Raw genomic sequence first — 15,102 nt, forward strand, 5'->3', positions numbered from 1 at the left:
TGATTAAATTTTGAATAATTTGATTAGTTAAGATACTCAAGTTTGGACCAGGTCAAGAAATTCTAGCTTACATATGTGTGTCAGAGAACATGAAATATGTCATTGTACATTAAAGAAATGAATATGTTCTTTACAAGCTCGTGAGCTGATTCACAAATATAACATTGTTGTGCCAAGATCAGATTTACTCACAAGAAATATGAGTTTCTTGTTTGAACAAGAATAAGCAAAATGCAGAAAAGGGATGAACAAAGAAGAACTTCACAAAAATGTGATTTGACTAGAGTAAAAATTCAACTCTAAATCTCCTCACAGCAACCACTTTTATTTAAACTCTACAGATTCCTCCTCTGGGTACAATCTCTCTATTGATCTAGGCTATGCAGAAAAAGAAAATAGAAGCACTATCTCAAGCCTAGCTAACTTAACCAACTTAAAACTACCTAATTGTTAACTATTATAACAGAATAACAAAAAAAAAACAGAAAAAAACTAAGTTGGTAAAGTCTAAGAGAGACTAACTAATGGTTGTTAATGAGCCAACATACAATAATTCTCCACCTTGATTCAATAACAACACATTAACAAGAACAAAAACAGTGGCTGCAAAAATAGGATTCAATCACCCTTCAGCTAAATTAAGTCCAAACAATGGAAAAATTTGCTGCTTGGAAGAGCCTTTGTGATCATATCAGAAGGATTGTGATTAGTTGAAATCTTCTTCACTATAATTGATCCTTGACCAATAACTTCTCTGACAAAATGCAGCTTAATATCAATGTGCTTTGTCCTCTCATGATGCACAAAATTTTTGGATGAATCAATGGCACTTTGGCTATCACAGTGTACTATGATCACTTTGTCTTGTATCTTCAACTCCTTTGCAATGCCTTCAAGCCACAGAGATTCTTTCACAGCTTCTGTAAGAGCAATATACTAAGCTTCAATGGTTTAAATTATATCATCATGTGTCTTAGGTGCTTGACTTGTACTGAGCTTAAACTGCGGAGACATAGGAGTAGTTACAGGTTTGGAATTTGACATTCTAAACCTTTCAAGAACTTTTCTAAGATATAACTCCTGGGACAGATACAAAAATTTCTTTTTTCTGTCCCGTTGGATTTCTATTCCTAATATCCTCTTGGCTGCTCCCAAATCCTTCATTTCAAATTCCCTGCTCAACTCAGATTTCAATTTTTCAACCTCACTCTTGCTATTACTTGTTATCAAAATATCATCAACATATAATAGCAATATCACAAACTTGGCTTTAGAAGGAAATTTGAAGTAAACATAGTTATCATAGTGACTTCTATGAAACTTTATGTGAGCCATAAATTCATCAAATCTCCTATTCCATTGCCTGGGGGATTGCTTTAAACCATACAAGGATTTGTTTAATTTGCAAACATAATCCTCTTTACCTCTGACTTCAAACCCCTCGAGTTATTTCATCAATATCACCTCATCAAGCTTTCCATACAAAAATGTTGTCTTCACATCCATTTTTTCTAACACAAGATCAAATTCTGCCACCATAGCCATAAGTATTCTAATTGACCTGTGTTTCACTACAGGAGAGAAAACTTCATTGAAGTCAATTCCCTCCTTTTGAGTGAATCCTCGAGCAACAAGTCTAGCTTTAAATCTATCTAGTTCAACTCCTTGGATGCCTTCTTTCTTCTTGAAGATCCACTTGTAGCTGACCACTCTAGAACCAGGGGTTTTTTTAATCAATTCCTATGTATGGTTGTCATGGAGAGACTTAATCTCTTCATTCATGGCACTTAGCCATTTTTCTTTCTCCTTACTAGCTAAGACAACTTTAAAAGTTTTTGGATCTTCCTCCAAAACTTCACTGGCAGCTACTAGAGCAAATGCTATTAGATCAACATATCCATACCTTTCATGTTGTTTGATTTCCCTTCTCGTTCTATCTCAAGCTAGCATATAGCCAGCTTCTTCTTGTTGTTTTTCTTCAAATTTCTCTTCATCAAGAGGCCAATTAACAGCTTTTGTTTCAGCATGCTTGTCCTTAATCTCCACCTCAAAAATTAATCTTTCAGAACCAGCTTCCTTACTCTGATCAGTGTTGGATTGAACCATGCAGGGCTTGGTCTTGTAGGCCATCTCAGCTTCATTGAAGACAACATCACGAATCACTAAACACCTCTTAAAACCAGCCTCCAAACACCACAGCTTATACCCTTTCACTCCCTCAGGATATCCTAGAAAGATGCACTTGACAGCTCTAGGTTCCAATTTGTCTTGCCTGATGTGAGCATAGGCAACACAGCCAAACACCTTTAGCTGTTTTAGACTCGATGGATGGCTAGACCAAATCTCCTTAGGGGTTTTAAAATTTAGAGTTGTTGAAGGACACTTGTTGATGAGATATACAACAGCCATTGCTACTTCAGCCCAAAAAATCTTGGGTAATCCTGCACTCAGCAACATACATCTCACTCTCTCCAAAATGGTCCTATTGAATCTTTCAGCTAAACCATTTTGTTGAGGGGTGCTCGCAACTGTCCTATGCCTTGCAATGCCATTTTCTTTGCAGAAATCATTAAAAGGTTCAGAGCAGAACTCAAGACCATTATCAATATGAAAGCTCTTGATCTTTCTGCCTGTTTGGTTTTCCACAAGTGTCTTCCAGCTTTTGAAGTTATCAAAAGCCTCACCTTTTTTTTTCTAAATGTAGATCCACAACTTCCTTGAGTAGTCATCCACAATGCTCAAGAAATACCTTGCTCCAAAATGAAAGGGGGTCTTGGTTGGACCCCAAAGATCAGCATTGAATTTGACTCTGCAGGATTTGCCATAGACACAATGTTCACAGAACTTCAATTTCTCCATTCTGTCTGTTTACACTGGAATTTGGTAAACAACCGCTAGTCTAAGTTAATTGCTTGCGAGATCAACTAGTGAATCTCAGGAGCATGTCATTTGTGTGTTTGCTTTAAATGTAAAACCGTTAATGTTCATCATTGCAATAAACATTTACTGGTTCGAAATTTGCAAAAAGGAAGATTCTTTGACAGAATCGAAATGCTGAAAGTAACTTGACAAGGGAAGATAAATTGCAGAATGTAAAGGAGCAGTGAGTTCATTCGATCGAATGAACCATTTAAAAGGCAGAAATTATAAAGTGAAACGTAAATTGCATTCGAAATGTAAAGTTTACAGAAATTTAAAATGGTTCACAAACAAACATACATTCTCCTTGTGTACTCGTTTCTCTCTGCGCTGGGTACTTTGAGTGTATAAGGATTTGTATAAATGAATTGCGACCCCGAAATCTAACTAAAAACTGCTATATATAGACATTCGAAAATAAACTGCCCTAACGGTCGAACACTATCCTAATGCCAAGTGTCATGCCACGTACATCTTACATGCACATAACTGCTCCTTAGAACGGTTATCCACATTGCTCGAAGTCGAAGCTGATTTTGTGAAGTTGTCAGAAATTGTGCTAAGTCTAGAAATCTAGCTGCCTTGACTTCGACTCGACCATACACCCGCTCGACTAGCCCAATGGTTCGAAGCCCTCCTTCTTGTCTTTTCGATTCGAACAGTATCTAACAAAATTCGAATTTAGATCATATTTTTTAGCTCATCAAAAATATGGGCTAACAAATTGCCCCCAAAAAATGTCTGCTTCGATTCGAGATCGAAGGAAGATGAGAAGTTGACATTTTTTTCTCTTCTTCTACCAGTTTTCCTGAAACGACGTCATGATCGCACATTCACTGTGTAACCGTCGCCTCGATCTCCATTACCCATCATTAATTCCACCTTTCTAGGCAGAGTGGGACACGTGTAACGCTGGGGAGCTAAAAGGGAAATCTGATGTGATTGATTTCTGACCCTTGATTCTTATTATATTGTTTTTCCCCTTTTAAAAGCGTAACTCCATAAATAGCGCCAGAACTCCAAACAAAAAACCCCTTCAGCTTCTTCCAAAACCCTTCTTCTTCCTTGCTTCTGAAACCTTTCTTCTTCCTTGCTTCGTATCCATTATCTCCGGCGAAACTTCCTTATTTTCAGATAACAACTTGCTACTCCTTTCATCATCAAACTCACCGAATCTCTGAGCTTTGCCATTGTTCTCCGTGAGTCTAAGCTTTTACTCACTGATTCCATCAGTTATCAAACCCTTCACGAGAAAATCGCCTCTTTTCAGATTCCTTACAATGTCGCAAGAATCAGTTCCGTTTGCTGGGAAATGGCACCGTTTTTCAGTCAGGCCTGATGGAGAAAAGGTGGTTCCAGAACCACATGGTGACGCCGAACAAACAGAAACCTGGGAATCAGAGGTGATGATCCCTTTTGCAGTGGAAAGGACAGTTTACGCTTTCGGTGGACCTCTGCCAGACCAAGAGTCACTTTCGAGTTCAATGAACAAGGTATTTCCCTGCTACCCAACTTGCGAACCTAGGATTTTTGATAGTGAGCCTTACAACTTCAATTGTTTAAGCAAACCCCACAAACTCTTTCGATCCGCCCCGTCAATAGCCCATAAGGATTACCTACCCTGGCTTGATCGAGTCGAACAAGCGTATGAGGATTTCTGGAAGACATATGGCATATTTGACTTGATACAATTCTCTCGATTTGGTCCTGAATATCGACCAGAAATGCTGATAGCAGCTATGCATTTTTTCGAGTCTTCTACCAACACCTTTCAATTTAAATGTGGTATGATGACCCCTACTCTCTTAGATGTAGCCGCCCTCACAGGCCTTAGGCCTAGCGGAGAAACTTATGACCCCACTACTTCTAGCGACAATATCAAGCTAGTATATAAGGAGAATACCTTTTCCAAATATATAGCTGAACACAAAGGAACCGTCGAAGAGGAGGTTTCTGATGAAGAGCACGTAGCCTTCTTAACCTTGTGGCTATCTCACTATGTTTTCTGCACGAAATCCTTGCAAGTAGCCAAAAGATTTATTCCAATGGCATTACAAATTCATGAAGGTCAGAGCTTTGGATTTGGACGCCTCTTGTTAGCAGTACTATACGAATCGCTTGGTGAGGCATGCGATGACCTGAAGAAATCGAAGGATGGGTCTTCCTTCTTAGTATCTGGGCCTATGTGGCTTCTCCAGTTGTGGCTTAACGCCACTTTCGAACAAGAAATGGGATTAATAATCCCACAAGATTATGCTGAAGAAGTTGTGAATCGCTCGATCGAAGGCCAGAGAGCACTTCGATTAACACCCAAGACCTTCGATCAAAACCCACAAAAGCTATTCCTAAAATACATGAGGATTTTTCTGAGTTTTCACAAGTTTCTTCCCCAACATGCTCCATTCATTAGTCGAGAGGTTGGCCCGGCCTGGTTCACTGACTATTTTCCTGCTGTCGATCCGGACAATGAAGAAGAAGTGAACGAAATATGGTCATTTTACTTGAATCCACAGATCCTGTCTTGTCGTACAGGTGTTCAATCGAACTATTTAGGCTTGGTTGGATACCAGCCTAATTTGGTTTCAAGACAATTTGGCCTCTCGCAAATCCGTCCTAAAAGCTTGTTCGAAGATCCTCGAGATGTTATAAGAGGGGCCAATCTTTCAGAAAAGACTTTCAAGAAGTTTTTGAAGATTTCTCTAGATGAGAACTATAACCTGCATCCTTTCGAGTTCAACCATTCCCACTTCTGCACCATGGGGTTTGTTACCTGGTGGGAGAAATATTATTCGAGCCGTTCAGTTGGAGACACTACTATCATGATCTCCAGACTTGAGAGTGGCTTTACACAACCAACGGTCGAGAATATCCGCTCAAACCTTCAAGCTCGAGGTATCAAATTACTTTTGACTTTCCAAATTGATATGTATTTTTGCCTTTTCTAATATTCTTATTTTAGGCAAAACAATCATAACAAAGAAAAGCACCGAAACGTCTCGAGTTGATGTGAGACCCAAGAAACCCACTGGGGTGAAGATCCAAGAAGGGAAACAAGAAGAGAAGGTAACTCTTCTGAACTTATCTTTTACTCTTAACGTCTTTGCCTCATATTTCTTTATTTTTCAGAGTCAAAAGAAAGATGATAGCACTGAGACTACCACGACCTCCAAACGCTCGAAGCGTGTGGTCATCGAATTAGACGAAGAAAAAGATGCAAGTTTTATTTCTAATGTCAATATTATAACTCTCTTTCAAGTCTATATTCTGACATTTCTTTACCCTCATAACACAGGAAGAAGAGGAAAGACCTCTTATAAGAAAAAGAAAATCACCTGCGACTTCGACCAAATCTGCTGATCAAACAGAGGCAGGCAATTCCCAGGCTCAAATGCCTAAGAAGAAAAAGAAAGTGAAGCAGGTCGAGCCTGAACCTTCTGTGACTGTCGAGGGTGGTGAGCCAGCCAGGAAGAAAAAGAAAAAGACCAAGTCTTCAAAAGAACAAGGTGACAATCAACCTGTTGACGTCCAACCACCTTCGACTGATGTTGACGGCACTGAAGCAGAGGCTACTCCCTCTATTGCTGAGAAGGGCAACCCTGTCGAGCAACCGGACTTACCACAAGAACAACCTACTGTCGAGGTATCATTCTTAATGTGATTTTAATCATAGCTTATACGAAACTATTTGTTAACCTTTTCCATGACAATTCGAATCAGGTACAACAAAATGTTTCTGTAGAAGAAATACCCTCATGTGCTCGAACATCTCCTGCTCCTGAGACGGATGCAATGAATGCTGAGGAACAGGGTGAAGGTCAAGGTATTGAATCCAGCAGTCCTCATGGATCGAGTCAGAAAAGTTCATCTGAAGAACACTTTTCCGATGAAGAGGCCATACAAGAGGCTGAAGCTGGAGGTTCGGACATTTACCCAGCGTCTTCAACATCCAAGCTTTCCGCTAGCATAGGGATCGCAGAAGATACATTCATTAAAATGCAAGACGAAGACCCTGCTGCAGCCCTTCGACTCCTGCTGAACACCAGTCAAGCCAACACCTCAAGTGAAAAGATTCCTGGTGCTTCGTCCTCCTCTGATGCTGACATAACCTCTTCAGTACGCCAAGATTGCCTGCTCTTGAAGTTATCAATGGAATACGCACGGGAAGACGTACTTAAATCCATTGAAGAGAACCCCTCTGCCGCTTTTGGACACCTGAATTTTTTGAAGAAATTGCATAACCCCCTTACCTCTGATGAGATTCTAGGCAAAGTTATCCAAATCGAGGCCATCATCGACCAGTTTGCAAGTACCGTGCAGAAAAAACGCGAAAATGACGCCAGACTAGATGCCCAGAAACAGGCACATATCCTTCTGCTCGAGAAAGCCCAAACTGCTCAACATGAAGTCGAACGTCTCACCAAAGAGGCGAAAGAAGGATCTTCTGAGATCAAAGCCTGTGATGATAACATCTCTTCCTGGGAGGCAACTATTATGGATTTGCTGTCTCAGGTTGATGATTTAAGGCAGAAAATTGTGACAGAGCAGGCCAAACGCAAGGAACTCCAGGAGAAGGCCGCTCACTCGATTCAGAAACTGATTGCTGAAAAAGGGAGGGAAGGCCTGAAGGCCTTTAGTGCATCTCAAGCGGTAGCAGATGAGGCGAGAGCTATGGAGAGTGCTGACCAGGTCTTGAGCAAAGAGATGGCCACCCTGAAGAAACTATATGAGGACTTAGTCATGCATTAGTAGAACTTATAATTTCTTTATTTCGAATTCTGTATTTCGATTCTACTCTTGATGTAATATTGACACATGCCCTTTCGTGGCAATTTTACTGTTATCGCCATTTTTATGTTTCCATTATTTCTGTCTATTCTATGCTTATTTTAACTTCGAGCAATGTTGGTTTATATTTTTTCAAATATTTACCATTTATACTCAAAGTACGTTTCTGAGGGGTTAATTCCTCTAATTCATAAGCACCATTCGAATAGATCTGAATTATTTTAAACGGTCCTTCCCAATTTGGGGACCATTTGCCCAAGGCTCGATCCTTACTATCTATGGGCAGGATAACCTTCCAAACTAAATCTCCAACATTAAAAGTTTTTGACTTCACTTTCTTATTATAAGCTTTAGCAACTCTTTCTTTTTGTTTAGTCAAAACCTCTAATGCTCTTAATCTCTCCTCATCTAAATCAACCAACTCATCTAACATCATTTTCCAATAATGGTCGATTGGAATGTCCATTTGTTTTTGTACCCTGGCTGATTGCAAATGTATTTCGACCGGAAGTACAGCATCATGCCCATAAGTCAGTCGAAATGGGGTAGTATTAGTTGATTCCTTAGGAGAATTTCTACATGCCCATAGAACTTGATCTAACGTTTTATTCCAATTTCTTGGCTTTTGGGCAATGTGTTTTTTAATCAAGTTAATTACAATCTTATTGGCTGCTTCGACCTGACCATTTGCTTGCGCGTAATATGGTGTTGAGGTTAATAATCGAAAGCCAGTTTTTTGGGCAAATTCTTTCATTTTTCGTCCAGTAAAAACTGAACCTTGATCAGTGGTAATTGTTTCGGGAATACCATACCTATAAATAATATAATTTTGAATGAAACTAATTACTGCTTCCTGATCAACATTTGGCAAAGGGACTACTTCGATCCATTTTGTAAAGTAATCGATACCAACTATAATATAACGCTGGTTCTTAGAAGAAGCAGGCTTGATTTCACCAATTAAATCCAAAGCCCATCCTCTGAAAGGCCAAGGTTTGATTATGGAGTGTAACTCACTAGCAGGTACATGCTGTATCCCTGCATGCTTTTGGCATTCCTGACAGCCTTTAGCGAATTCTATGCAGTCTTTTAACATCGAAGGCCAATACAAACCTTGTCGAAATAAAAGCCATTTCATTTTATGGCCTGCTTGATGTGATCCACAAGCCCCACTGTGAACATGGGAAACTGATAAGTATGCTTCTGATTCACTTAGACATTTTAACAACACTCCTTCTGCAGTCTTTTTAAACAAATCATTTCCCATAATCACGTAATTTAAAGCCCTATATTTGATCTTTCGAGCCACATTACCTATTGGATTTTCCAAATATTCAACAATGGACTTTCTCCAATCATTATCCAACATATTGTCAATGGCCAAAATTTGAATTTTTCCCTGGAGATCATCCATGCTTTCATCTCCATTATTTTGTGGTGTACTTGCCCCCACAAGTTTTGGCATTGGCAATTTAGTGCTTAATGGCTCTGGTAACACCAGTTTATCTTTTATTTCGATCAACTGAGTTAACTTTTCCTTCGACATTTTGTACCCTGAAGCTATTTGGGCTAAATCATTTGCTTCTTGGTTTTCTTGTCGAGGTATATGTTCAATGTTAATGTAATCGAAATGATTCAGAAGAGAACTGGCCAAAACAAAATATTTTGCTAAGTGTTCATTAACACATTTGTATTCTTGTGTTAATTGCTTCAACACTAATTCTGAATCACCTCTTACGTTAACATTTCTTGCCCCCAAGCTAATTAAAATTTCAAGGCCTGTAATTAGAGCTTCATACTCAGCCTCATTATTAGAACAAAGCCCTTTGATTTTATATTTGAATTTAGTTGGAATTTTATTGGGGGATATTATTAAAACTCCAATTCCAGTTCCATGTTTGTGTTTCGATCCATCGAAATACAAAATCCAAGGCTCTGTATCGACATAATCTTGCGGCATCTCGATCAATGAATGATCTACAATAAAATCAGCCACAATCTGACCCTTAACAGATTTCAAAGGCTTGTAAGTTAAAGAATATTCTGTTAATGCTAAAGCCCATTTTCCAATTCTACTGTGTAAAATCGGTTTTGACAACATGTGCTTAATAATATCATAATGAGAATACACATAAACATCAACAGGCTTTATATATTGCTTAAGTTTTGCACAAGAGAAATACAGACAAAGACAAAGTTTTTCTATGGCAGTATATCTAGTTTCTGCATCATTTAGTACACGACTAAGATAATAAATTGCATGTTCTATGCCATCATCATCTTCCTGAGCCAACATGCTACCAATGGTCTTGTCAGACGCAGCAATATACAACTTCATAGACTTGTTTCGACTAGGAGGCATTAACACAGGAGGCTTGATCAGATATTCTTTAATTTCATTGAAAGCCTTTTGATGCTCTTCATTCCATTTGAATGGTTCATCTTTCTTGAGTCGAAGTAATGGCGAAAAAATCTGAGCTTTGCCACTTAGATTCGAAATGAATCGCCTCAAGAAGTTGATTTTTCCTAGCAAAGACTGAAGCTGTTTTTTGGTCGAAGGAGGCTTCGTCTCAAGAATAGCCTTTGTCTTATTTTGATTTATCTCAATGCCTTTTTTATGCACCACAAAACCAAGGAAATCTCCTGCACGCACACAAAAAGCACACTTTAATGGATTCATTTTTAATCCATGTTTCCTCATTCGTTCGAAAGATTGCCTAAGATAATCCAAATGGCTATCTTCTGAGGAGGATTTGATGATTATATCATCAATATAAATTTGCATAAATGTGTCAATAAAATCATGAAACATGGAATTCATGGCCCTTTGATAAGTGGCCCCAACATTTTTCAACCCAAAGGGCATAACCACCCATTCATAAGTGCCTAAAGCACCAGGGCATCGAAATGCTGTTTTCGACACATCATTTTCAGCAATAAATATTTGGTTATAACCAGAATAACCATCTAACATGCTTAAAAATTCGAAACCAGCTGCCGAATCTACCAACATTTCCGCTACTGGCATAGCATATTCATCTTTAGGTGTAGCATTATTTAAATCCCTAAAATCTATGCATACTCTAAGAGTTCCATTCTTTTTAATGACAGGGACTATATTTGCTAACCATTCGACATACCTGGCAGCCCTGATGAATTTACACCTCAGCAGCCTTTCGATCTCTTCCTTAATCTTGGACATGATTTCTGGTGCGAATCTTCTTGGTAGTTGTTTTACTGGTCTTTTTCCCTCCTTAATAGGTAACTTCATTTCGACCATTTCTCTGCTTAACCCAGGCATTTCGTGGTAATCCCAAGCAAAACAGTCTTTAAACTCTCTAAGAAGAGGCACCAGCTTTTCTTTTAAACTTGAGGTGATATTGGCACTGATATAAGTTGGCCTTTTAATCGAGCCATCTCCAATATCGACCTCTTCCAAAGGATCTTGAGCCTGCATCTTTGGCGCCTCACTTATGGGATTTTTCTCAAAACCCAGCGGCTCATCATCATAAATACAATCCAGTCTTCGATCCTTTGTTTCTTTGTTTTCATGATCTTCGATCTTGGCTTCAACTGCCATATTTTGTTGAGATTCAGCCTCAAAGGCCGTATTTAGTCTATTTTCGGCCATATAAGCCGTAATTCTGGCCCATGCAGTGGCCTCAGTCATATTAATCTTCATATGTATTCCACCCAGTTGGTGGAATGACTCCATCTTCAGAGGGAACAGCATCAATTTCCTCCCTCTCCCATATAAACCCATAGGTAGGATGGAGTTTGACAGAGTGGACAACATTGTCACTCGATTCGACAACAGCCTCCTTGTCACCACAAGGTGCTATGTTAGCCAACTTTTTGTCAAAGGTTTATGCAGTAACATTATTGACCTCTGACTTATAGAAGCTTTGATCCGCCTCTATATTTTCCACAATCCCATCCTCCCTCCAGATAATGAGCTTCTGGTGAAGGGTAGATGGCACAGCCCCAACTCCATGAATCCACTCCCTTCCTAATAGCAAGTTAAAATTAGCCTTAGACTGTATCACCAGGAAAAGAGTTGGTCGAACTATACTGCCTACAGCAACATCTACTTGAATGGCTCCCAAAGAATAGTCAGTTTTACCCTCATAATTCGAAAGCACAATGTTGTGGGCAGATAGATCAGTGTCATGTTTCCCGATCTTGTAGAGCATAGATCGAGGCATTAAGTTGACAGCCGCTCCTCCATCAATGAGCACTTTGTTGATTCCAACATTCTCAACTTTTGCTCTGATGAAAAGAGGTTTGAGATGACTTTTCATCTGAAAATCTGGCTTTTCGAAATAAGCTAATTGCTCTTCCACACAGCCATTATTCATAACATAGTAACATACTGGCTTTGGGTCAGCCATATCAAAATGATCGAACTCACTTTCGATCTCAGTAACTTCAGATTGGACATCATATTCAGATGGCAAGATAGATACCACACAGATGACATCGAAATCTGGCTCAGAATCCAGTAGATCCTCATCCTCCATCTTGTCTTCATCCACTGGAGGCAGGAGTCTCTCCTTTACCGGCCTCCTAGATACTTCTTTATACTGGCCCGTTTGTAGATTCTGTTGGGCCAATTTCTTCTGACGCTGGAACCTGCGCCATTGGGTCCTCGTCATAGGATTCTTTCCTTTGTAATTGTTCCTATAAGAGTACTTATTAGCCTCTTGTGGGCCAACTTGCTTCGTTCCACTCGAACCACCTACTTCCATGATCCCTTTGTTGAACCTTATGAGTCCCTGGTGCATCCATTTTTCGACCGGAACTGAACCAGGAAGAGCGAAAGTATTCCTTCGACCAGACTTCTGATTAATATTCGATTGCACCATAACTCTTTTGCCTTTATCGAAACGTTGGTTCTGCTTTGCCCCCTTGTTAACAACTTGGTATTTCTTGAGGCCCTCAGTAGCCTCCCTATCACATACTGCACTGCAGCGAGGGCAGAGCATCACAATCTTGTTTTCGAGTTTGCATCTGTTCAAGAAATCAATTAACTCCTCCTCAGCCTGAGGATACACAACCTTCATTTGTTCGTTGTAATCCTCTTCAGATATGTCCTGAACTTGCACATGGGACACCTCCATTGTTTCGACCATCATTATTTCTTGAGGTTCTGCATAAAGAGTTTCAGCAGCTTTGGACGTTTCAGCATTTGCCTGAACAACCTTTGGTTTCTCACCAAATTTGAGCCTCCCTTCGTCGAGAGCCTTTTGAACCAAATCCCTGAAAAGAACACAACGTGAGGTTTTATGGCCAAGGAAATTATGAAATTTACAATAACCCCTTTTCTTCTGTTGTTCGATTGGAGGTACTTTCAAGCCCTTAGGAACAACAATCTGGCCATCTGTGACTAATAAATCAAATATTTCATCACATTTAGTTATGTCAAATGTATAAGTTTTAGACACAAATTTATCATTTTTAGGTTCAACAGGGTTTTTTCCATTGGAAGGTCTAAGGAGTTTACAAACATAAGGAGGTCCAGGTTTTAATTCTGCTAAATCAACCTCATTGTCTTCGATATCTTCATAAATAATATCGAACTCCTGGTCACTGTCATTGGTTTCGACATATGCGACTTTTTCCTTCTTGTGGAATTTAGAATTTCTAGCCTTTTCAGCCTTTAATCGTTCGAGTTGTCGAACTCTATCAGCCAATTGAGCCATATCCCGTAAATACTGGGTATCTAATTTCTTTCTAATCGAATAATCTAGGCCACCAGCAGCCATTTCGACTAATTCATGTTCAGGGACTTGGGTGAAACACCTTGCCTTTGAGAGTCTGAATCTGTTCAAATAATCATCAATTGATTCAGGTGCCTTGCGTCGAACGCTAGCTAACTCTTTAAGGCTGATCTTAGACTGTCCCATATAAAATTGCTCATGGAAAATCCTTTCCAATTGGTTCCAATTATGTATGGAATGAGGAGGAAGGGTTGTAAACCATGTAAAAGCATTTTTAGTCAAGGAATTAGGGAAAAATTTCATTCTTAAATTTTCATTATTAGCCAAATCCCCTGCCTCGACCAAATATCTAGCAATTTGTTCGACAGTGGACTCATTTGTCTCTCCTGCAAACTTAGTAAACTTAGGGATTTTTACACCCCTTGGTAATTCTGTCTGTAACACATACTCAGATAATGGAGACACAAAATTAGGCCTATGTAAGCCTAAGTTCAAACCATTCTGCACCAAAATCGTTTCGACCATTTGGGCCAGGTTATTCTGCCTATCGAAACGGTTTTGTTGAATATTCCCTATTACTTCATCAGCATTTTGGTTCCTATTTACCAATACTATACCAGGGTTTGGTTCGACCTGTTGGACTGGTGGCTCTATGCGTGCCGCTGGTTGTGGTGCTTGAGCCATTTGTATCCCTGGGTTATTAGGCATCTGTATCTCTTGGACAGGCGCCTGTATTTGGATCTGTCGAATTGGTGGTTGCTGTATGGGTGGTGCCCCAAAAAAGTCAGCAATTCGACTTATTTGATTTGTTAACATTTGGTAACTGTCATTTGTATTTTGAATTAAGGGGTTAATAACAGTTCCTATTTGTTGTGTTAACATATTAACCATATCATGGTTACTTTCATCCATTTGTTGTCTGAGTGACAAAACGGATGTATTGGTTAAATGTTGAGGAATTACCCTACGTTGATTGCCCGCTACAGATCCTGATGGAGAGGACATATTAAGATTCTCTATATTTGGTTGAGAGTTTTGCAACCCTGCCATCAAAGATGTAGGCATGCCATATAGAGGGTTTTGAGGCGGTCGAAAGGGACTTCCACTGGGATTCCCTAGACTAGGGTTATTCCATGGGGCAAAAGCAGACGCTGACGTGGTCGAACTTGCCAACGTCATGTTGGTCATGGGAGAAGTTACCCCTGTCTGATTCATAACCATCGAAGCGGTCGAACTTATCGTGCCAACAGTTTGGTCAGGAATTGCTCCTATGCCAGAATTTATATTGGCATTACTGACAGATGTCTGCGTTGGTTGTCCCTCCATATTTGGAAGGTCATTGTTTCGATTACTTGGGGGTGGTCTAGTCATCCTTGTACGAGTTTTGAATTCTGTTAAGTGTGGAACAGATTTCCCACTTCTTAAATGCATACAAGATCAAAACAATTAAGAATGCAATAAACCAACTGTTCTAAACAAAACTTTTTAAAAATAATTTTAAGCAAAACACAATTGACCGGTCCCACCGGGCGTGCCAATTTGTTTACACTGGAATTTGGTAAACAACCGCTAGTCTAAGTTAATTGCTTGCGAGATCAACTAGTGAATCTCAGGAGCATGTCATTTGTGTGTTTGCTTTAAATGTAAAACCGTTAATGTTCATCATTGCAATAAACAT

The 15,102-nt window shown here is 39.5% G+C and overlaps 1 protein-coding gene across 1 annotated transcript; it reads right to left on the minus strand.

The window, feature by feature from the left end:
* Positions 1-11,570: 11,570 nt before the first annotated feature.
* Positions 11,571-14,336, minus strand: LOC102666717 (uncharacterized). The gene is made up of 2 exons (XM_041011766.1): positions 13,505-14,336; positions 11,571-13,426 (listed from the first exon to the last, which is right to left on the minus strand). The coding sequence occupies exons 1-2, from the start codon at positions 14,334-14,336 to the stop codon at positions 11,571-11,573; spliced, it is 2,688 nt and encodes an 895-aa protein (XP_040867700.1).
* Between the last annotated feature and the right edge of the window lie 766 nt (positions 14,337-15,102).

The sequence above is a fragment of the Glycine max genome, chromosome 18 (assembly GCF_000004515.6).
Source record: "Glycine max cultivar Williams 82 chromosome 18, Glycine_max_v4.0, whole genome shotgun sequence".
NCBI lineage: Eukaryota > Viridiplantae > Streptophyta > Magnoliopsida > Fabales > Fabaceae > Glycine > Glycine max.